Genomic DNA, 24584 nt, shown 5'->3' with positions numbered 1-24584 from the left:
CTTTCCACGTTAGCCAATCATTTTTATATGTACATTTTCTCATTTTCTTTCATAATGTTGAGCACTATGTTATATATCAAAATATCATCAACGTTATTTCATTCCGATTTCATCTTTTCCTATCATGACATAATTTATTGATATCTCTTTATTTGTAATAATTTCAAGTACCTAAATTTCTTCTAAAATTTTATCAATTATGTTAGGGTCTCTTTTAGAATTTTTATTTCCTCTTTCTAACAATCTTATATATTTACTTATTTTTTTAAGATTTTTATCTTTAGAATCGATTGAATTTTCTCACTTCTGGTGTGCCTTGTCTTACAAGGATATCAATTCTAATAGAGGCTTTTACAACTAGTATATGAGATTTAATTATTCTTTTAAGTCAGTAAATATATCTGATAATTGATTTGTTATATTTGGCATATGAATTATCTTTTTAACTTTAAGTTTATATTGATTTATGCGATGATCAAAATTAAATAATAATAATGCATTCCAATAAATTTTTTTCCAATCGTTTATTTTTTCCCCTTCATGTTAGAAAAATGGTTTCATTAGAATGACAATTGACAAACTTTGTTATAAATAAATCTTCTATTAATGATTTTAGATATTTAATTATGGATGAAGATTTGTATCCAATATTTATTTCTAACCTCCTTTAAGGATCCCATCTTAATGCGTTATGGTAGAGCAATCGGAACATATGTCGCACATCTAAAAATTTTTAAATAAGAAATATTTGGTTCTTGACCATAAACCAATTACATAGAATATAAATATTTGGTTCTACTATATCCTTTTTTATATAAACATGAGCAATAAGATATTAAATGATTATTCCAACTAATAAGTAATATTTATTAAAAGCTTGAAATGTAAATTCACCAACATTGTCAAGGTGAATAATCTTGATTGCATAATTAGGAAAATGTGCTCACAAATGAATAATTTAAGTAAATAAACTTACAAATGCCAAATTGCGAGTTAATAATAAGCACATATGTGACCATATAGTCGATGCATCAATTAAAATAATAAATTATATAAATGATCCACGTGGTAAATTATGAGTCCACATATATCACCTGGAATTTGTTCTAAAAATGTAAGGGATTCAGTCTCATGTTTAGCTGGTGATGGCCTTACAATTAATTTGCCTTCAGATCAAGCAACACATGAGAAATTATTATATTGAAAAATCTTTGATTTTTCAATGAATTATCATATGAATTTTCAATAATTTTTTATATCATTATTGATTAAAACGACTCAATCGATCATGCCAAACATTAAAATCATTAATAAATATCTAGTTTATTATAGCATAAGTTTCAATTATTATAATTTTTGTGTGATACAATCCAGAAGACAAAGCTAGTAATTTTTTTAGTACACACATCTTATTCGAGATAATAAACATAATAAAGAGGTATTAAGTGTCTCTTTCATTTGTTGTCTCAATATAATATCCATTCAAACAAATATATTTAAAATTTAATAAATTTCTTTGAGACTTAGTTAAAAAATAATGCATCCTTTATTATAAATTTTATTCTTCGAAGTAGTAAATTGCTGGCTCTTCTTAAGTTTTTAATTAATCTTGTATTACCAAATATTGTATTGACATTGGTTTCTTCTATTGTCAAGTGAAAAAAATATTTTTTATTTTTAAATATAGTGTGCATTGTAACACTGTTGCTAGACATGTATTTGCATCATTGATATTCAATCCAACTAGATAAATATTCATATTTTTCTTTAATAAAATAAATATATATAGTAAGAAACTTATAAATTAACATAAAAGAATATTAAATATATAATTTACTAATTTAAACGCATAATAAAAATATATTATTTAAATATATAAGAATATATAAAAACATCTTTATAATAAAAGTAAAATACTTTTATTTTTCTTAATTTTTAGTCATAATTCCATGCGAGCCCATTAATTTTCGAAATGAACAATAAAACTAAAAAGTGCAAATACCGTTAACAAAAAATATGAAAAAATCAAAATGCTCTTTTTTCTCTCTCTCTCTCTCTCTCTTTTTCTCTCAAACAATGTGACCGGTTGGTAGTGCTCTCATTCACCAATCAACAACCCCACAGCAAATGCTCCCTAAGGGAGGGGAACACTTTTGGGAGCATCAGATCCCTAAGATCGTTCTCCCTTCCCTTTGAGGGCACCAGATGCCTTCAGTTGTGAGGTGGCCTAAGAGATTTTTTTTTCCTAACAAAAGAGAGAAAAAATTTTAAAAAATAAAAAATGTAATTTATATAGTGATAATTTTTAAAATTAGTAAAAGGTAAAATTATTTTTTTAATGTTATCATGTCATTAAATTAACGGTTGAACTTATGTATTCAGGAGAAAATATTCTTTTATGGCAGATTGTCCACTACGAACACTAATGGACTCATGTAGAATAATGATTAAAAATTAAGAAGGTGAGAATATTTTACCCTTATAATAAAGTTATACTAAAACATACTAACAAACTATTAAGAAATTTCATTTTTAAGTATTGCTATTATCAATTAAAATCAATTCCTCTTTTAATGTGAAAAAAAAAATCAACAACTTCATGATGTGTTATATCAACTTAGCCACGGCTAAACTCATTTTAAACAAAATTTGCTTCCATGTTTTTCCTTTTTAGCTTTCAGTGATACTTGATAAAGTTTAACAAAACATTTCAACATACGATAGATATGTAACCAATGGCTTTTTATGTCACATTAATGACAGGATATTTTCTATATTCTTTTTTATTTTGTTAATTTTTGTTTTTTCTTATATTTCTTTACAATTCATAAATTTTTGGTGAGTTAAAGTATTTATTCACTTTTAGTAGGTTAAAAATATTAATCCATTTCTGATGAGTTAAAAGTATCCTTATTATTAGAATAATGATTTGTCTAACCACCACGATTACAATTATTATGGTAATATCTTTCATATCCATTACCATAATTATTAAATAATGTTGCATTCATTTTTGAGAATCGACGGAATTCATGAGTTTTTATTAATAGCTTATTATTTTGCTCAACCACAAAAATACATAAAATTCAAAAAAAAAAATTTCAAATTATTCAAAGTATAGTATTTTTCACTTGTAATAAAATAGATATCATATAAAGTCAATTTTATATGTTCAATTTAAAATGTCTTATACAAAATCTCATATTATCAATGATAGAGTTACTTATGCCGAGCATAATCATATTTGAAATTCAAAACAAAGAAATCATGTATTAAGCAAATCATATTCCAATATCAGAATAAAGAGATCATATATAATCATATATATTGCATACTTAATCCAAGTTAATAAATCAAGAGATAAAATATGATATATACTACATTATAAAAATTCACATTCTAGTTTAATAAATTAAGAGACAAAATATGATACATATTATTTAAGGTAAAATACACAAACCTCAATAACTTTTGATCATAATTACACGTGTGTCTATTAGTTTTCAAAATAAATATTTGATCTCAAAAAAATATCTTCCACTAGACACATAAATCTAATCTTTAGTCAACCATTAATATTTTCATTAATTTGATGATATGGTAATATTAAACAAATAATTTTACCTTTTATTAATTTTAAAAATTACCAAATTATAATTTTTTTTAAAAAAATAACCTCCCACCAGCCAATTATCCCCCGACCAAATCTAATCGGAAAATGCCAAATCTAGCTAAAGAGCATGAATTTGGGAGCACTAGGCCACAATTTGGCGCTCCTCAGTTTCTAGTGCTCCTCGAAGAGCATCGGTCTGGTGCTCGATGCTCCCCAAAAGGGCATCGGTGCTCTTTAGATTTGGTATTTTTTTGGGGTGGCTAGCCAAAGTAAGGAAGCATCATCGACCAATTGGCTGAAAAGAAAGGAAAATAGTGAAAAAATAAAAAAAGATATTTTAGACATTTCATATCTAATAGACCTATATTAGATATTAACATTGTTTACATGTTTGGGGTAGAGTATTCACTTTGAAAACTAATAGACCGAAGTGAAATTATGATTAAAAGTTAAGGAGATTTGTGTATTTTATCTTATTATATAATAACAAATTCACTTTCCAATTAAAGGACAAAATATATTATATATTACATGATAATAAATTCACATTAAGATTGATTTTCAGGGAATGAAAACACTAAAAAGATATCGAGTCACTTACTTGATTTGCTAAAATAAAAATTCAAAGACTTACCATTGAAATCCTTTTAGACGCTTGAAAGAACTCGAACTTCAACTGTGAGATGAAGATAAAATCTAAATAATACTGAAAGTTGAGAGAAAATTATGCTGATAACGTGATATGTAATATAAATTGAAAGAATAACTATGAAAGAAAGAGAATAACTATAAAGAAAATATTTAGAGGAAGTAAAAAGATCTTATTAAGGATCTATTTATAAGCTAATAACTATTTGAATCATAATTCTAATATAATTCAATTTAAGAATTCAAATCAGATTATACTTTTTGCATTTGGTCTATTGAGTTGTTTGACTTGATTTGAACTTATTGAATCATAGCATAAAGGACATTCACACATATATTTATGATTAACAGAAGTCAGATGATTTCAAAAACTAAATTGTCTAATGAAATCAATATGTTTGCGTACCCAAATTTTTAAATTTTTGGAAGATTTGATAATCAAGTTCAACTGCTAAGGTAAATATAGATTGTGTCACTTTGGTACAAATTTGACAACACAATGTAGAATTTCTGAATTGCAAAATTATGAATAATGTTATAAATCATTTTACAAATTCCTTCAAAAAATAATGATACAAGAGGGGGGGTGGAGAGGGGGAGGGGAAGGAAAGAAAAAGCAATGTTTCTGATACTTGTAAATCAATGGAATGGAAACCTAAACAAGTTCTTCTCATCATGAGAACAAAGTTGATTATGTTCTTTTGGCATGGGGTCAGTAGCTGAAGAGGTTAGCCATCTGTTGCTTACCCCTACGGTAGGTGCAATAAAACTGTCCAGTGCTGCATCCTTGTCTCTTCCAGTCCAGCTTTCGGAAAGAACTCTTAAATCCCTATTAAGGTGATCCTACTGTAAGATTCCAGAATATGAAGTACAACAATTAAGCAAGTAGCCGCCACTAAGATGCAGTTGGAGCATGGTTGCAGTCTGACTTTGGTTTCTTTCTATGCTTGCGTTTCTTCTGCTTTTCTTTGAGCCTTATTTGTTCCTTAACACTCTTCTCCCATTCCTTTCTGTTTTTATGGTAAAGAAGCATTGCAGCGCGAGCATCGTCTATCTGAAAAAAGAGAATACATATTAGTTAAAAAAAGGTTGCATGATAGTTTTAGGGCAAAAATATGGAACGCAGCCCCTTGGTTTGCCCCTTAACACATTGAGCTGATTAACACCAGCCAAATGATTGGTAATTCATGACCGATGCGAATATGTTTTGGAATAAGATACCATAATTCCCTTGTTACTGGGCAATGATTTAGTTGATTCATCCTTTCTGCATCTTCTTACACATTAGCTCAATAAAATAAAATTACCCTTCTAATTAAGTTATCCACAGTAAGGATCCTACAAAAATGAGGACACTTGAGAAGGTGCTGTCTTGCCCCAAATATTCTTCCAAAGTAAACTGCCCTCTTGTGATGAATTACAGATAATAGAGCATAACAGTGCCATTTTATTGCCATGCCATATTGACAGCATCCTTAGCACTTTGGCCTTCAAGAATGAAACACTAGATCCTCAGATAATCTCTAAAATGAACAAAAAATAAAAATCACTCTTACATAAGATTATAACCACCAACTCCACCCATTGGCAAACCTGTGACTTTCAACATCTTGGATTTGGAATAGTAATGTCAACAAACAAGTTTAGAGCATAGCAAATCAATCAACCAGTAGGTCTTTAAACATAATTTTAATGTAATTATTTAATGTTTTAATAAGTTTTTGGAAAACAAGTAGGTAATGAACTTTTTACTTACAGGGCAGTGCTCCCCATTCTGGATCTCAACACCTAGAACCTCCGCTGCAAGATGCCGAAGTGCCTTTCTTCTTCCTTCTCTGTTTCAACAACGATGCTTGTTATGAGAACGCAACATAGAAAGTGTAGAGCAAAGTCAATTATAATGCAGCTGTCTAGGCCATAGTAGCTAATGGAGCAAAGACTGATACTTTAGAAAGGGTTGATACTCTGAGGTATCCCGCAGGTCCTTCTTAGGATGTGCTAGTAGTAATGCCTGTTATAATAAGCAATCCACGTCTAAGTATCAGGACCCAGTTTTATACTTCACACAACCAACAAAAAAAATACAAAGCAGATATGGAATACCTTAAGGTCATTGTGCAAGGCATGACCCACAAGAATCCTTCCCTTGATCAACTCTGCCACTTTATTCTGAACAGCCCGAAAATCCTTTGCTGCAGAGACAAAAAACCATGCATTATGCCCAAAAATTGTTCCCCAAAGCAATCATACCTTCCTGTAAATTACAATGCTGACATTCCATATATGAAAGGGGCAACCTTGAAAGTATACCAAACACACATATATAATGTTTATGCAATAGAAAAAATTAGTAAGCCAATGGCCTTCAGGAGATGATGCTCCAAGTTTCAAAGCATTACATTAATGAGCAAAGCAATTTAAAGCCAACCTTTCTTCAAGTCTCGAGGTCGAATGCCACTAATTCGTGTGCGGAAGTCAACAACACGTTCTATAGGCCGCACAAACTCGTCATATATGACATTTCCCCATTTATTTACCTGTCATTAACTGAAGTATTAAGTAATCAATGACCTTAAAAAGAATAATATCTTTAACTCAAAATCTAATTAAAATGGCAAAGTTAAAGTCAACCCTCAGATGAATCTAATTTTTCTTGTGCATTAGCTAGAACTGTGTCTTATTTTTATGATAAAAAGCTAACAAAACCTCAATTCTAAAGATGATCAGACAACATACCACTCACTTGAAAGTAAATCAACCCACAAAAGAAGAGAAAGAATGAAAAACGAAGAACTTGCAAAAGCAACAGGTTACAAGTGCAGTTAACCCTAACACAAGAGCATTTCCATCCAACCAATTATGAGGAAAGTTATAGCTGAACACCATATAAAAGAAACAACATATTTCTTTCTAAGGATTCACCAATCAGCTTTACAATGAGAGACAACTACATGCATCCACAACAAGACCTTCATCCTTTCTCCACAATAAAACATGACAACAAGCAGGACTTGTTCGACGGATAATTATTTCGGGTATGGTTCCTACTGTCTAAGTTAAACAATAACTTTATAAGTGTATATTTTAGAAGCAATAAATAGATGATGCGGCATCTGATTTTAACGCACTAGGCTGGAGTTGTTCCTTGACTAATAAAGTCATTAATAGAGTATTGCAACCTAGTTCTGACCAAGACACTGTGACAAAGTGAAAGGTGTGATTGAAGATGTTAACACTGCATCAGATATTATTTGTTCTTCTTAAAACTATAAGAATAATAATTCCAATCAAAACAGGGAACAACAGTGATGTTTATTTTATATATAGGTTATCCCACCATAGCATTTCAGCTATGTGTAAATAAGACCATAATATGTGAAGAGCAAGTTTCGAAAATGCAGTGAGAGCTGAAATTACCAGTGAAACTCGTCCAAGAGCACTTTTGTTTCCCTGACCAACTCCAACCATCTCACAATCCATAGCTAGCACATCTGTCAAACTGTCAAATTATTGTTGATGAGTCATGCAAAATGGTACTCAAAAGCGGAAGGCAAAGAGACAGAATATAAAAAACATATCAAATCAACTTAAATGATGGAAAATTGGAGCTTCTAGCAGCGCCCTATTGCACAACAAAATCCCATTTCACATTAAACACACCTTAGAGTGACCCTACCGTCCTAGGCAATAATGTTATTGTAACATCTCTATTGCTCAACAAGACCACAAAATAAGCACCAAATATAAGTTTCTTCTTGCATAAAACCCCAAGAGCAATCAACAAGATGTAAAACATGCTCTATAATCAACTCATTTTTGTAATTGTTATACTAACCATTATATTTAACCAATCCTAATGCTTCCCATTTCGGGTCAAATCACCTTTTTACTCCATATCAAGTTAAACAGCAAAATCCAAGTTAAATGGTAAACTTGCAGATGTTGGACCATGCTTTATTTGTTAGCTGAAACACTATTAAACCCAAGAAAGTAAATAAACAAGGTAAAAAATCACAATGCATTGATTTTGAAGGATCAAATAACAAATAAAGCACCTGGAATCATCATTTGTTGGGAGTAAAGGATTAGGCTTAGCATCGTCACACTCTGGAGTAGGCCTCTCCTTACGCTTCCCTATAAACAAAACAATCCCAACCAATAAAAATATGGCAATAAAAAGTAACCAAAAAAGAATCAAAATTTGGTCTTCTCAACTCTGACCCAAAAAAAAAAAATTTATTTGTTTCTTGTTTCCCAAAGCAACAAAAAAGAAACAAAATTTGATAGTGATATTACCTAATATGGAATTTGGGGTTTCTGATCGTGGGATTTGGGGGTGCCTGGAAGGCTTAGCAGACTTCAGTTTCTGCAATAGGTGAACCAAAGAGAAACCAAGTAAAAATCTTTTTGTATTAAAAAAGATAAAGGTAAAGGTAGAGTCTTCTTAGAGAGAAAATGTACTTGTTGGAGTTGAGCCCAGTTTGGGTTTAGCTGAAATTGCTTTGGGTTTTTCTTCACTTCACTGCTCATCTTCTTCTTCTTCTTCTGCCAAGGCTTTGCCAAGTTCAGGAACAATGAAGGAAGGAAGGTCAAGGACGCTTATATTGACTGACAAGTCGATGTCGTTTTGGAATTACGAGGGTTTAGGGCTTAGGGCATCTGTGGTTTTGAATTCAGCCCTTTTCTTTATTTTTTTTTCCAGATTAATAATGCAGGGTACATTTAATTAAATTTAGTAAATAAAAAAAATATTAGCGAGGTCTAAGTCTAACCGAATAAATGAAATTAATTTATTAATTCAGTCAAAATAATTCAATTAATTCAAATTTTTAATTAATTTAAAAGCAAACACGATTAAATCGATAACTTGATTGGATTTTATTTTGAAATTTTGTTGAATTAACCGATTAAGTGATCTAAGATCTTCATTTATTTATTTTTATTAAAGTTGTCTTCTTGTTAAAATTTTTAATATTTAATTATTTCTTTTTGTTTGAACATTTTAGTATATTTTCATTTATGATTGTCTTTTATCTTTTTAATACTTTAAAACATGTTTGTGGGAATATTTAATGTTACGAAACTTATAGTGTTGTCAAGATTTCTTAATTTATTTTATTCATTTTGTTATTAGTGTGGAAAAACATAATTAAATGAATCATTTTTTTTTAATTTGAAAAAAGAAGGATTCGAACCTTAATTGATTTAATTCGATTTATCATTTAATACTTGATTTTTAATTAATGTAATTAATTTTTAAACAACATTTGATTAATTTAATTATAAATTTTTTTTCATTGAATGAACCCATCGCTTACCCCTAACTCGGTTCAATTAGAGATGCACTCCAAGCTAAGTCAAATTTTTATTTGTATACTTAAAGTCATACTAAAAAATAATTAAGTTATTCAAATTCAACAATAATTCTATTAGGTAAAGAGTAGGAAACCTGACAAAAGCCCAATTGGTTTTGAGTAGAGATGTCAATTATATAGGGTTCTCATTATTTTTAAGGCATCCTGAACCTAAACTCGAACCTTATAAATTTCTAAACTCGTATCTAAATATCTTAAATATTATTCATTAAATATCAATTAAATGGAATTAATTAATGAAAAAATTTAACAAATATTATTTTTAATATTAAAAATTATTATTATAATCAAATTTGAATAATGGGTACTAATTTTACTATTCAAACGAATTGAATTATGAAATACCTTAATCATAAATAATCAGATCGAATAATATAAGGTACTCAATTATAAAGTAAGTTGAGTGTGTACACATTTTAGGGCATGAGTCCTAGACTAAGTTTGATCATTGCAATAGGTGGAAAGATTCCAATAAGTTTTATTCCTTACAATAAAAATGCTGAACCGACCAGTCCACATCTTTCACAAAAAGTAATGAAGCTTTTTGGCCACCTTTGTTTATCAAAGGATTTGGAATAAAATTTTGACACTTTGGTGATGGAACAATCTTTATCAGCATTACTATTATTGTATTGTTGCAAGTGGGATTCCCTTAAAGGTAAATTCCCATTGCCACATTGAAATTGGAACTGGAATTTTTGATTAAAACCCTCCAAAACCAAAAAGAGAACAATGTCCTTCAATACTTTCACATCATATCTTTGATCTATATTCCTTGGCTACTCTTCTAGAAGAGATCTAATCATATTCATTGTATGAGAAAGGAGGGGCATCATCATACTAGGTTAAATTGAAGCACCATTAATCCAATAATTTCAAGATTAAGATTTTATTAGTGCAATACGATCGGAAATTTATATTAAAAATCACGCGACTTTGAAAATTTAAATTTAAGTTTTAATTTTAAAAAAGAGAATTTGAATTTATGTTTTTTAAATAGAAAGATAATATACTAATCAATAAATCAAAATGTTAAACTGTTTGAATTTAAGTTTTTAAGAGTGATCAATCTGATATGAGATGAAGTATTATATGGTATTAATCAATTTTAATAATAATAATAATAATAATACTAAATAGAAATGCTTAATACTTAATATTTTCTTTAAAAAAAATACTACTCCAATAAAAAAAATCACTAATTTGTTAAGTGGAATGAATTATTCAAAATGAAACTATTAATTATTTTGTTTTAATTTTTATTTCTCCTTAGAGGAGATTATTATATTATGCAAAGGAAAAAAAAGGAAGATTGCTATATTCTTCTTAATTATATATTATCTTCATTGTTCAAATACAAAAACGAAAAATCATTAAAAAAATTTAAAAAATAATCAAGAGGCGCGTGAAGTAACGCTCCTGACTTGGTCTTTGTCAAAGAAATGGCTGATCGATGCATAAAATTTACAGTGAAAAAGAGATTCAAGTTTAAAGAATTAAGAATCCAATTCAAAAAAGAATATATACATATATGTATATATATATATGTATATATACATATGTATATAAAAGATTAAGGAAATACTCAGTCTCAGTCTCAGACTCTCACTTTCAGCTTCTTCTTCTTCTTCTTTATCCTTCGTTTCTCTTTGTAATCAGGGAAAAAGAAAATGGGAAGAGGAAAGTTCAAGGGCAAGCCCACCGGCCACCGCCACTTCTCTACTCCCGAAGAGCTCCGTACTCTCTCTTTCACTTTCTCTTCTCATTTTCTATGTATTTGTGTGTGTGTGTGTTTTTTTATAATAAAATTCATATGCATGTACTTATACGAATTTGTATACGGTTTCCTGGTATCAGATCTAACGGAGCTTTCAGCTGCTGGATCAATAGCTCTAGCGTTTTGCTTTTGATTTGATTTTTTTTTTTGGTGAATTTTAGATGGCAAATACAGAAAGTAGAGAAATTTCTACTTTTAAACTTTAATTTTAGCTTCGAATAAACTTGGAAGTGATCCTGCATTAAATGCATGTAAAGTTAAATTTGGAAATTTTTGTATATATTAATATTTTTTTCTTTTCAGCTAAAGTTTGGAACTTTAAATCAAATTCAGAGACAAAAATAAGAAAAATAATCAATATCTCGTGCTTTTCTTTTGTGGTTTGGTTATTAATCTTACTGTTTGTTTTTTTAATGTTTTAATGGTTGTAGTTGCTGGTACCTCTGCTCGTCCCCGTACTTTCAAGAAGGTAAGATTTTTATGCGGTTGATGCACTTGGTTATAAAATTTGATGAATAATATGTGTGGCGAAATTAGTTTCTGATCGTTAAAAACTGTTTTTTTTTCTTCTTATGGTCATTTGTTTGTTGTTATCATGGATTATCGCTATTATTGTGCATAAGGAAGTATATGTTTAATCTTGATATTGATTTTTGTGAAGAAGAAAATCCTTCAAGGTTGACTCTGACAGACCAAAATTGATGTTTTGTTTGATTTTTGGAAAGTTAGCTTGGATGTTTTTTCTCACGGTTAATGGGTGACAGCTTGAGTGTTGTAACTTTCATGGGGTTAGGGTGTTTGTGTTTTAAATCATGTTAGTATCATCTTTGTTTAAATTTATTGTAAGAAAATGTTAGTTTGGAGTTGGACTTTATATGTGTGAGGACTTTATCTTCTAGATGCTTACAATGGATGGATAATTTGGACTTGACATAAAGAAAATAAATGGATGAAAATTGATTACAGTAGATTTATCAGCTACGTATAAGGATGATTTTTTTTTTACCAATTCATTTTTTAATTTTTTTTGCAAAGTGTAAGGATGATTGTTTTGTTTCTTTTTCATGCTTCATAATCAGTTGTGTTGACTGTTTAATTGAAAAAAAAAACTAATTTTATTTTCTTAAATATGTGCTTTTGGAATTGTCTTTGTTACTATGCTTCTCTTTCTTCCTTTATGAATGTGCATGTGTGTGTTTTTTATACTTCATTTTCACTTGGTAATGAGATGGTTTTTTCTCTGCCATATTAGGAAGTGGCTGAAGTGGAGGAACAAGAAGAAGAAGAGTCTGAGGAGGAAGTAGAAGAAGAATCTGAGGTCATTATCTTTGTGCACTTTTCTGGTCTAATTGGGTTGATTTGCATTAAGTTCTTAGTGTCTTCTTTTCCTTTTATGCTTTCTATTTGCAATTGGTGCTAATATGGCAGAAGCGAAAAGGGACCCAAGGGCTTATTGAGATTGAGAATCCAAATGTGGCTAAACAAAAGAATGTGAAAGCTAGAGATGTTGATGTAAGTTCTACATATATTTCTATGCTGCACAAAGTCTGTATTAAGATGAATTTATAATTGTATTAAATAATTGAAATTTTATCTTCCAGATGGGGAAAACAACTGAACTCTCGAGGCGTGAAAGGTTTGTAAATGCTCTTCGTACATCAAATCTGACTAATCACTGCTTTATCAAATGAATCTGGGCAATTTTTGATTGCTGGAAAAATTTGACTAGTTTGTAACAATTGTTGTTTTGATTTAGTATTAATTTATCTGGGATACCTTACAAAAAGGAAATGGCAATTTAACTTTTCGTTCATTTCCATTTTCTGAATACAATTTTATCTGACTATTTTGTTTGGGTTTAGAAACCAATACTTTGGAACTTATGGATTTAGTACGAAAAATTTTGAAACAGAACTGTAGGATTTTGATTTTGTGAACATTACTTTGATGGGTGACTTTTGATCTTTTTTATTTTGCAGCTTGAAAGTTGATATATCATGGAAATTCTTGATATATTCGAAATAGTTTACTGAATAGAGGGGAGAAAGCTATGAGCATTAAGTTTTATACAACTAACAAATATTTACTGTTCTCAGTGTTGGTTAATTTTAGATTATGATTCTCATTGTTGGTCCTATTTTCATTTGATCTGAAGCACTATAACTCTTTCTCCTTTTTCTGGATCTAGGATTAATATGACATAGGAGTGCTTTCGTTTTAACTAAGTTGTATTTTTGGGATAACTTTGAGGATGAAAGGTAATTGGCTTTTAGATATTAAACTTGATTCTTTTTTGGTTAGTGAAGGAACTCAAAAACTAACAAAATGTATAATGTGAATAAGCTAAGGGATTAAAAATTGTTCCTCGAAAGTTGAAAATTACGTACCATACACCTTTAACTTCCTGCTATCTCTACAGACTATAGCTTTCATGTAACATGTTAAATTATAACATCACCACTTTAAAAGTTCCTTGATGTCTTTAATCCAATAACATAGGCACAGGTTGTTAACTATATGGTCAACACTAGTTCTAGGCATGCTTAGATTTGCATATGTTTGGTACTCTTTGTTTTGCATACCTCTATTGTTACTTTTAGAGCTAAATTCTGCAATAGATGTTTTGGCATTAACCATGTGGGTAGTTCCAGCCAGTGGCTTACCCTGATCATCTCGTAAATTGATAGCAGCACCTGCCTCCTCATTCCTTGTCACAGAGGGCCACTGAATTTGAGTTCAATGTAATCATTTCTAGGGAACAAAATAACTATGCTTTTACAAATCTTAACTTCCTTTCAGACAGAATGTTTTCTAGACCACAATCCCAGGTGGAAACGGGCAGGATATGATAAAAATTTTGCCTATCTTTTTTGTCTTGTAATGAGCCAGAAGCCTTTTGATTCAGTGAAAGTACTGTAGATTATTTGCTTCAAAACATGTTGAACTTGCTTGTTGATACCCATCTTTGAAGCTCTATATCTCTTACTTCTTATGAAATTTTTGTTGGCAATGGTGGTTGAGGTACTAAAGCTTGTAATTCTATATTTGAATTGATTATATCCTTTAAGGCCAGCTTGGATTGTGCTCTTATTTTACTATTTATGATTGCAGAGAGGAGATAGAAAAGCAAAAAGCGCATGAGCGATATATGAAGCTGCAGGAACAAGGGAAAACTGAACAAGCAAGAAAAGATTTAGGTAAATAGTTGATAAAGATATGATTTGCTGATTATTTTTCTCTCTTCATCTGGTTTCTACTGTAGTGACACCTAAATTGAGTGCTAAGTAAGTTGTCAAGGACTTCAAATGGTCCTGGAAAATATCATCATACTTCAACATGGCTTTTTCTATCCTCTCCCTGGGATTGTTTTGCTTCTTTGTGGTTAATTGAATTTGAACATGTACAGCTGAAGTTGAAATCACGTTCATTGACTAGGTGCTGAACAAGGGAGACAAAATGTAAAAATAATAACTCATCTCCCTTGAGAGTCATTACAGGGAGTAGTAATGTATGTTGTGCATAAACAATCTTTATATAACTGTGACAAAAATAATAATGTAGTAGTCTAAGCATTGGTGGAAGCACGGAGGATAATTGTCCATGTCCTAAATGGTTGCAAATTTCATATGGAGCATTCTGGTGCTGATGGGAGACCGCTATTTGGTTGCTGATGAGAATTGTGTATGTATAGGTAACATGATTTGAATAGCTGTCTTCACTCATTATACATGTGAGGTTTTAAAATTTGGCAGTAAAAGTATGGGAAAGGTTTGTGTGAGGAAGTCATGTAACATCTTCTCAGATTTTTTGAAACTGGTTTCTTCCAGCCATAAGTCTAATCTTCTAATGTAGTGAATAGTTTACAACTGTTTTCTTTGGTGAATAATGATGGAAAGTTAAGCAAAATAAAAAATGAGGATGGAAAGTCTCATGAGTGTTAGGTGTTAGTACTGCTTGTAATTCTTTACCACTTAGCAATCTAGATCAATCTTTCATGGAGGTATTTAAAAGGAAGAGGCTGAGAGATGAATAATGCTGGTTTCCATATAAAATACAACTGAATTGGTTTCTCCAATTTGGTGGAGACTAATGTCATACGAGTTGAATATATTAGTATTTTATCAAGGCATCACCTTGATGTCTCATGACCACTGCCATGTTTTTGGCTAATACCTGAACTTCTTTGGTTGTTTTTTATCCCGCATTTCTGTGTACTTTCATCTTAAGTATTATCTGATGTTGCAATGAATCTTTTTTATTTATTGAAACTAAATACACTCACCTTTCCTGTACATCTTTTATTCTATTGTTTTATTAATATTGGAATAATTGCTATGGCAGAGCGCTTAGCCCTGATAAGGCAACAAAGGGCAGAGGCTGCTAAGAAGAGAGAAGAAGAGAAGGCTGGTATGGTTCCTGTTGCTAATAATCTCCTCTTTATATTATAATGTACAGCTTTTGCTTTCTCTCTGGCAAGTTAATTACTTCAAATTTTCTCATTTAGAGAATAAGCATGAGATTTTGGATTAGAAAACAGAGTTAGACTGCCTTATATGCATATTTGCATTTTCTGTAGAAGCTGATGTTATTTCTAATTTGATCTTACAGTGAGAGAACAAAAGAAGGTTGAAGCTCGCAAATAACCAGGTTGAGGAATCTTTAAGATCTGTTTACCATCTGTTTTTTTCTATCTTTTATATTTGACCTTTACATTTGTATACTGAAGCTTTTATCCCATAAAGAACGGTTTTGAAGCTGATAGATACTATCAATCTTCTAAACTCCTTGGACTTTATATATGCTTTTGGATCATCTTAAATTACATGCCAGCTTGTCACGTTTCTTATTCAAAAATTAAGGCATGCGAAACATGTAAACCGGTTGCATAGATTTGGCTTGCAGGGGATTTGTTATGCAAAGTAGGAGAGTTGCTCTTGCTCACCTGTGTGTTCCAAGTTTGAACATCTAGATTACTGTTTCTAGAGTTCTTCCATTGCTAGTTCGGGTTTAGCTCAGAATTCAAGTGATTCTACTTAAAAGTTTGGATTATGAGATCAAAGTTAGATACAAAGCTAGCTTTCATGTACTACGAGAAAAGAAAGTATATGCATAGCTTCCCCATTAGTCCTTTCCTTTTCTTTAAAAGGGAACAAACTGGTATGCTCACCGAATGGCTTACGAATAAGTTTGGTTTAAAGCTTATATATTCTCCTTTATTATTAATAATCTAAACAAATGAGTTTGAATGGAATATTATTTCTATATGCATGTATGTATGCACTCGTTTGCACGAGGCAAGGGGGGCGGCCGGGATGTGGTTCTTGCGAGGAAGGGGGCTTGATCTAGCCTAAGTCACCATAGCTCATTGCACCACTCAAACTTCTTACCAAATAAAGGAATATATAATAAAATCAAAAGCTTAGAGGAAGTTGAAGATGGTGGTGTAGGTAGCCTTCAAATATCGACAAAAGCCAGCACAATAATCCATCCTTGTTGGGCATTAAGAAAAGTGAAAAAAAAGATACCTTGTTAATTAGACTAGTTCATTTCATTTGAACGCCTAGATGCAAAGAATTCCTCTTCCTCTTATATTCCTCCTTGCCACCCTTTTTTAACCTTAACTCTCTTCAAAAAACAGGAAAGGAATATCTCAAAGCATAAATTAGGTTAAAAAAATGGCAGGCATAAATGGGTTTTTGATTTGTTTCAAACATAAGCAAACCAAGGAAGGGTACCAAATTCTGGACTTTTTGGACTTACTATCTAAGAGCAAGCAACTTATAAGTATTATTACCGTATGTATATGATTAATGATTAAGATTGAACAATCGTAACAAATATGATTATTGTTATTTCGTTCTAATGATTAGATTTATTAGATAAGTTAGGAAAAACCAACTATTGAAATTGATGTGGGATAAAGATTCAACAAGAATTAGGATGACATTTGGTAAACCATTTTAAGAAAGCAAGGTGGGAATGATTAAGATCATGTATAAAAATCTTTCTTATCATGTGGAAATTCTAATTAAAAGAGAGAGAGAGAGAGAGAGAGGGGAATAAATGGCCACTCATCTTTGCTCAAATGGACTACCGTCAAACTTAAAATAATTAATCAAGCACGTATTAATTAAGGACTTGAGATTAATTTACCAAATTAGCTAGTGACTCGTGGTCCAATCATTTTCTTTGCCTTTTTCACCCCCCTCTTTTAATGATTCAATGCATCATGTCATATGGGATAAGTGGATAGTCCCCTTTCCCCTCCATTGTTTATTTCATGTTTCAATCATTATTTCCTACAATATTAGGATATCTCCACCTCCTTAATTCAAGATAAGCTCCTCCATCTTTTACCTTTACCTCAAAATCTACATAAATTTATATAAAAATTATACATAACACCACTCATTCGAAAAATTTATAATTTCTCTTTTTAAAATCTTCTTTTTATCATTATTTTCTTTTTATAGAAATATCATATTTATACATCGTGATAAATTTAATTAAACCCATACTTTATAATGGAAATTTGAACTAATTTTTGGTAATCTAGATAGGGAAGCAAAAGAAAACAGGTTGTGTTGGATATGCTAAGCAAGGCGTCGCCGTTTGCGGCTAAGGATTAGAGTGGCCCCCACGTGCCCAAATGTGCAGAAAATTACAAGTTTTTTTTTTTTGGTAATGGGAATTGAAGTATATGCGTTGGTATTTTATCACATTATCGAAACTGAACCATATGGTAGGGCCCCTTTTCCTCCACTCTACGCCAATCACCCATCTCCCCCAAAAGCCCTTTGTCAGCCAAATCAATTTTTTTTAATAAATTCGTAATATTTTATTTTAAATTAAATTAATTTTTATAATTATTATTTTACATTATAGAAGATTATTATAATATTTTAATGTATTATAAAAAATAATAATATAACATGTTAATGTAAAATAATAATATAATATGTAATTTTTTTATTTTTTATATTAATATCAATCAATATTATTTAAACATAAAAAAATAAATAATATTTTTTCTCTCCTCTTACACAATTCAAGAGCTTTTTTGAATATTATATTAAAATAAAATAAAACGACGTGCTTAAATATATGATTCAATAAAAATTACTATGGTTTATAATTTTTACTTTTAGTATTATCAAAGTTTGATTAGCATTATTTTATTTTATTTTATTGATATGAAAGGGTAGAAAAGATAGTAGATTGAGGTCAAAAGTAGATGATCACATTAACCAAAGAAAAATAAATCACATTGAAAACATTGTGTTATTTAATATTTATTAGGGCTTTAGTTTTTGGTCAACAACAAGGTACTTGCTTCACAAGTTAGACCACCAGCAATTTGGACTTGGTTAATTTGGTGATTCAAGACTCCCTTTTGTGTAGGCAAGCTTGAATTCCTTGAGCCATTGGTCCAATCAGCATTTAGGTTAGACTGAGTTGAAATGTAATTATTTCGATTTTGGAATTGAAATATGTATAATTACATGTTAATTGATCATTATCATTTCAGATAAAATATAAAAGAAAAAATATTGAAGATCAAATATCGGATGGATTTTCTTCAAATAAAATTTGTGTTGTGATTTAAAATTGACATAAAGAGTATGGGATCCATTGAAAAAAAATGGGGACAAGTAGGGATTTAACATTGATAATTGCACAACCACCAACCAACCTTTGTTAAATCAAATGGTGGGGAATACACCTATGATTAGCTAAAGTTCCTCCCCTCTTATGGCCATGTGACTTTAAAAAATACTGTACTTTTGAATTCTATATAGGACATTCAAATCCATCTTTTATATATTTTGATAGTAAATTTCGACATTAGTATATATTTTTTGAGTTAAAAGTATAGATCGATGATAAGTGATATCAAAATTTATTAATTTTTTCTCGATATGTGCTTCTCATAGGGAAATATCTTACTCGAGATAAGTTCAAGTTAAAATGAATCATCTCTTTTATGAGTGAAAAGATTAATTCAACGAATACGTTACATAATATATGATAGGTTTTGAGTTTATAAGTAAAGATCTTCTTTCACTTAATACGCATAAATTTCATAAATTTTTTTTTTTTTTTTATTTTAATTCTTGCTAAATAGTTTAATATTATGAATTCTAAATATATGAAAACAAAAGAAATTTTGATGGAATTTTTTATCTGAACAAAAAGGCATAATGTTGATATCCTCCTAAGCCTTTGAGTGGATTTTCTTAATTATAATAATAAATATTAAATCAACATAGCTTTTAATTTAAAACTTTCATTTTCTTAAGTAACAATTAATTAAATAATCAATTTATTAATAGAAAAAACCCAATATAAATAGTATTATTATGACATAAGCCAATTTACTGCGCCGGTTAAAAATAACTCCCCCTCCCAAAAAAAAAAAAAAAAAAGAGAAACCCAAAGAACTCCGTTTATAAAAGTAGAAAAGTGTCTCTGTCTCTGCCTCTTTCTCTCTCTCTTTCTCTCTTCCTCTGAATTTTTATGTTTATGCTTTTTTTTTTCTAAATAATATTAAGTGTCTCAGATCTCTCGATCTCTCATTCTCTCTCTTTTTCTCAAATTTCGCATCAATTCGGTTAGTTTCTCTTCTTTTCTCTCTTTTTTCTTTTGTGGAATTTTTTTTTCAAGATTTTTAGTTTTACGGTTAATCTTTGTGTCCTAGGGTTCGACATTGTCTGAATTTGAGTAATGCGATTTTGACTAAACTAAAATTTTGGTATTTTTTTTCTTCTTTGGGTTCTTTCAGGGTTTTCTAGGATAAGCTGGTGTTCTTTTTTCTGGGCTGTGATTTTGTTCATGATTATAAGGTACGCCGAAGAAAAAAGATGGTCTTTTTTCTTTTTCTTTTTTTTTTTTAAATTTGAATTTGTATGGCTGTTGACAAATTCTCGATTATTGTTAAATAAATAATGGGTACTCAACAATTTGACAAATTTGCTTGAAATTAAGATAGATAATTGAAAATTTTCCTTTCTTTTTTTTGTTTCTTCGAAGTTTTAATTATATGAGGAGCTTGGTAGGATAATTCGGGGGGTGCCCTTCAGGGATGGGGATTTTTTGTGCAAAAAGTTGAAATCTTTTGTGGGATTTCGCCCCCAAAAATTTGATAGATAATTATGATATTTTTATCAACAACTTGAATATAGTTCTACAGGAGGGTAAATATTGGGATTTTCTCCTCTTTGTGGCTTGATATAGGCGATTCTGTGGATGGAAAGTTTTCGATGATGGGTTTTTTATTTTGAATGCCTATCTCGGTAGTGAAGAAGTTTTTTTTTATAACATTTTTTGTGGACAAATTTAAGGCTAGATCATGGTGATTATGTCTTGTTGTGTGGTTGAAAATGTGAGCAAGGAGACGTATGATAGTATGTACGGGAAGATTAACAATTTGAGCTTTGATAGCTCGGAAGATGTCGTAAGAAATTTTTGTTCTTCTGCAGAATTTAATCTTTGCCATGGATTTTAATTTTTGAGTCTCTTATTTTAAGTGATGGAAAATTAGATTTTACTTCCTCTTGGCAAAGCTTTTTCTAGCCTAGGTTAATTTAGTGGACAAGGTAAGAAGGTGGAGCACATTCGGTAATAGCTTAGACTGCATGAGATTAGTATGTTTTAGAAGATCCATGCCTTTGTCCGAGATGCTAAATTAATCTTTTCTTGGTTTGCAAGTGCTGCAATTTAAAAAGTGGATTTGTTGATATTATTAATATATTTGGTTCTTTTTCGTTGCTGGAAGGAAATCCTTTATGCTTCTGGTGAGATAGAATCATCTATTACAAACTCTAAATAAATAGATAAGAAGGTGTGATTAGAAAGTAATGCTTTTCATGTCTTGTGTATTGGCTCTTAAGTTGGATAAATAAGATATTAGTCCCGTTTTCAGATTTAGGTTGAATATGTGACAAAGTTTCATTTCCTTTTGGTTTGTTCTGTGTTGGTTCAAACTTTTTTTTTACAGATTCACTTTAGTAAATGGATAAATGCATGGTGGCCGGTTATCATTTTTCTGTTTATTAGATGTCAACTATAATGTGGTTTATCATTCTGAACTGAGCTTGAGTTATTTTCTTTTTCTTTTGACTATGAAGCAGGGACAAATTGCAGCAACAATTTATTTGAACAGCATGGGCCAAAGAAATATGATATGCCCTAGTCAGATGATTGATTTAGAAATGGATCAGCGAGGCCAGGGATATCTCCATCATGAGCCCTGCATCTTTTTGGGTGGCATAACAAACTACCCACCACCTGATATCCAGATGGCAGTCACAGCTGCAGGGAGCACAACTAGTCTTGATACTCGTCCTTTACCTGAGCATTATGACAGCGGTATGTTCTATGGGATCCCCCAGTACCCTGGTGTTCAGCATCATCATCATTCCCCAAATCTTGATCTTGGTATAGGAAGTACATCCAACTTTTACATTCCCTACGTGACTACCCCTTCATCCAGTGTTCCAGTAAATTGTGGACCCACAGATCAGATGCCATCTTCCAGCAATTATGATCTCCTAGGAGTTTCTGTAGATGAATATGGAAGGAATTGCCACTTCATGGATAATGTTAGAGGCTCGTATAAGAGAAAGAATTCTGAAGGGATCCCAGGAAATTTTCAGCATTTTAATGCTCCATCAAGCTCCAATTCCTCAATTACTCAATTAAACAACAGGCATCCTGATGGGGTTGGTGCAGTTGATGCTGCATCCTTCACATTTCCCCAGTACAGGGGGAATTGCCCTCCACCAGTCAGAGAAGCTGGATCTCAAAGAAGCGTGAGGAACAGATTAGGAGCAACTGCAATGGATCCTGTTTTGATGCATGGTGCTAACCATTTTTTTCAAGGAAATTACATGGGTCAGCCCTTTCAGCCCACAATAACAGATGGAGGTGCTTCAGCTTGGACTCAGGCTCCTGGTGTTCCTTATATGCATGGTAATTTCTCCATCCGTCTATTCTTTCATACTGGGGTTGTTACTTTCTATTTATTGTAACCCTTGTTAGGAATTTTAATATTACATAATTTTTTTAAATATATCTTGTCATAGAAAGCAGCTTCCATGTAAATGAGGTCATTTAGGAATATGCTTTATCATTCAAAAAAAAAATAAAAATTAGGAATATGTTTTACCTTGAAACTGATTACCTTGTAATCATCACTAACTTGTGTTTTTGCAGGTAGCAATGTTGGTGGACCTATGGAGACTAGGCATAGAAGTTCCACAAACTTTTCACATTCGTCTCCTCTTGACATTCGGAATCATAACTTCCATCACCCTGCACCACCTATTGAAGGAGTAAGAGGCCACAGCATTAATGTTCATCCACAAGTAGCAGCAGTCCCATATCGCTTTCCAGCAAGTTATGGCTCACAGAGCACCATGAATGCTTCACAGGATGGTTTGGAGATGGGGCGTAGGCATCTAGGACCAATTCCACCTACTGGCTTTAGGATATACCACTCTCGCCGAGAGGGTGGTGTTGTACCTGAGACAACTCTGAGACACCGCAATCTTCCTCACCTGAGAGTTCTTCCACCTGATGTCAGTACCTATTTTTTTTCATGTCTGCAATGTGTTTTCTGTTCATCTATTGTATGTGTTTCTTTTTTGAAAGAAGGATAAATGAATTAGTATATAGATGACTTTACTTTTGGTAATTTTTCTGTTTATAATTATGCTGATATTTTTTGGCTGATTGGGTGCAGGGAGTTGCTGTACTGGAGTTCCCAGAATTTTATGAAGAAGTAGGGAATTTAATTGATCATCACAGAGATATGCGCTTGGATATAGAGGACATGTCTTATGAGGTAGTTGAAGTACATTATTTTTGTTTTGTACTGCATGGTTTTGACTTTATTTTTGCTGACCACTTACTGGAAAATTTGCTAAATGACCACAGGAGCTGCTTGCTCTAGGAGAGCGGATTGGCAATGTCAACACTGGGTTGTCAGAGGAAGCCATTACAAGTAAATTGAAAACAAGAACTTATTCTACATTTGCCATAAATATTAATCTGGAAGAGGCAGCACCCATCGACCAGGAACCTGATTCTTGCATTATTTGTCAGGTAATTTTGAGTGCTTAGACCAAGTGTTATGCTGGGTTGAAGAGCTTGAATTGCACATCTCTATCTCTCTTCAAGTTTGTAGTACTTTTTAATCATGCATCGCACTTCTAACATATGGCACATTTGCCATTTGTATTGGAATTTTTTAGGAGGATTATAAGAACCAAGAGAAAATTGGAACTCTTGATTGTGGACACGAGTATCACGCAGATTGCTTAAAGAAGTGGCTGTTCGTGAAGAACGTATGCCCCATCTGCAAATCTGAGGCATTAGCCACAGGGTCCAAGGATGTATAAAACATGGGGTGACTTAATCAAAGCAAAAGTAATAAATTACATAAAATGGTTGATGGTGGCAGAATCAACGAAGGAAGCACTCCCCAGATGTCTTATGACTAATCTGTTTACTATAAGTAAATTGATATTTTGTTGAGTATTTTGTACATGAACTTGCAGATATCTAACAGACAGTCAAATCATTTATTTGTTGGCTCTGTAATTATCAAACAATTGTACAGACCCTCATTATGCACTCTCATGCTGTAATATTAACTTTCAGCTATAATGTGCTTTTCCATTACTTTTTCTTTTTCTTTTTTAATTTTTTCTGTAATAATATGTTGAATTTGTCACATTTTTGGTATTCTGCAGCATCAGACTGTTGTGTTTCATTCGTTATGATGACTTATAACAACTTCATGTGTGTTTAAAGTAATTTACTATCAAGGTAATTTGTGGGATGCTTGACGCTTTGGTCATATTCAGATTTCACTGATTTACTATCAAGGTAATTGTTATCATTCATCAATTATTTGAGGACCCACAAACATTATTTATCTATTTTTGTCATGGAGCAAGTAAGTATTGATTACATGCACTGTTGACGTTTGAGGGATTTGGGTGAGAGATGCCTAATGGAAATATGAGAGTATGAGGAAGTAGATATAATTTGTTTTCATCCCCTACTGCTATTCAAATCATTTAGACATTAATAAATACAGAAAACATTCTAAAGCCAAGACATTAGAGGTTAAGAATATTGAAGGAAACTAAGAATAAACTTATTG

At 31.3% G+C, this 24584-nt stretch overlaps 3 protein-coding genes across 3 annotated transcripts; 2 read left to right on the top strand and 1 right to left on the bottom strand.

The window, feature by feature from the left end:
• Nucleotides 1–4848: 4848 nt before the first annotated feature.
• Nucleotides 4849–8922, bottom strand: LOC110419540 (Polynucleotidyl transferase, ribonuclease H-like superfamily protein). Its single transcript, XM_021432636.2, has 9 exons — nt 8723–8922; nt 8558–8627; nt 8317–8395; nt 7679–7760; nt 6690–6798; nt 6365–6453; nt 6208–6272; nt 6018–6096; nt 4849–5315 (listed from the first exon to the last, which is right to left on the bottom strand). The coding sequence occupies exons 1-9, from the start codon at nt 8789–8791 to the stop codon at nt 5157–5159; spliced, it is 801 nt and encodes a 266-aa protein (XP_021288311.1). The 5' UTR covers nt 8792–8922; the 3' UTR covers nt 4849–5156.
• Nucleotides 8923–11153: 2231 nt separating this feature from the next.
• Nucleotides 11154–16208, top strand: LOC110420008 (28 kDa heat/acid-stable phosphoprotein-like protein). Its single transcript, XM_021433152.2, has 8 exons — nt 11154–11373; nt 11845–11882; nt 12666–12731; nt 12842–12925; nt 13015–13049; nt 14525–14610; nt 15755–15820; nt 16022–16208. Exons 1-8 carry the CDS (start codon nt 11307–11309, stop codon nt 16054–16056), a joined length of 477 nt encoding a protein of 158 aa, XP_021288827.1. The 5' UTR covers nt 11154–11306; the 3' UTR covers nt 16057–16208.
• Nucleotides 16209–19867: 3659 nt separating this feature from the next.
• LOC110419864 (RING/U-box superfamily protein) lies at nt 19868–24097 on the top strand. Its single transcript, XM_021432990.2, has 7 exons — nt 19868–20024; nt 20196–20256; nt 21544–22384; nt 22628–22992; nt 23157–23258; nt 23351–23518; nt 23668–24097. The coding sequence occupies exons 3-7, from the start codon at nt 21577–21579 to the stop codon at nt 23812–23814; spliced, it is 1590 nt and encodes a 529-aa protein (XP_021288665.1). The 5' UTR covers nt 19868–20024; nt 20196–20256; nt 21544–21576; the 3' UTR covers nt 23815–24097.
• Nucleotides 24098–24584: the final 487 nt, after the last annotated feature.

The sequence above is a fragment of the Theobroma umbraticum genome, unplaced genomic scaffold (genome assembly GCF_002168275.2).
Source record: "Theobroma umbraticum cultivar Fairchild unplaced genomic scaffold, ASM216827v3 scaffold_67.0, whole genome shotgun sequence".
NCBI classification, from domain to species: Eukaryota; Viridiplantae; Streptophyta; class Magnoliopsida; order Malvales; family Malvaceae; genus Theobroma; species Theobroma umbraticum.
The sequence above is the reverse complement of the archived record's forward strand: the minus strand, read 5'-3'. Positions and strand labels throughout refer to the sequence as shown.

Excerpts from the sequence above, each read along its gene's own strand:
- LOC110419864 (XM_021432990.2), top strand. The coding sequence starts at position 21,577 with ATGGGCCAAAGAAATATGATATGCCCTAGTCAGATGATTGATTTAGAA. Across the intron at positions 22,993-23,156 it reads TGAGAGTTCTTCCACCTGAT|GGAGTTGCTGTACTGGAGTT; the intron begins GTCAGTACCTAT and ends GATTGGGTGCAG. Across the intron at positions 23,259-23,350 it reads TAGAGGACATGTCTTATGAG|GAGCTGCTTGCTCTAGGAGA; the intron begins GTAGTTGAAGTA and ends AAATGACCACAG.
- LOC110419540 (XM_021432636.2), bottom strand. The coding sequence starts at position 8,791 with ATGAGCAGTGAAGTGAAGAAAAACCCAAAGCAATTTCAGCTAAACCCA. Across the intron at positions 8,628-8,722 it reads ACTGGGCTCAACTCCAACAA|AAACTGAAGTCTGCTAAGCC; the intron begins GTACATTTTCTC and ends CACCTATTGCAG. Across the intron at positions 6,454-6,689 it reads ACCTCGAGACTTGAAGAAAG|CAAAGGATTTTCGGGCTGTT; the intron begins GTTGGCTTTAAA and ends TTGTCTCTGCAG.
- LOC110420008 (XM_021433152.2), top strand. The coding sequence starts at position 11,307 with ATGGGAAGAGGAAAGTTCAAGGGCAAGCCCACCGGCCACCGCCACTTC. Across the intron at positions 11,374-11,844 it reads CTCTACTCCCGAAGAGCTCC|TTGCTGGTACCTCTGCTCGT; the intron begins GTACTCTCTCTT and ends TAATGGTTGTAG. Across the intron at positions 11,883-12,665 it reads GTCCCCGTACTTTCAAGAAG|GAAGTGGCTGAAGTGGAGGA; the intron begins GTAAGATTTTTA and ends CTGCCATATTAG.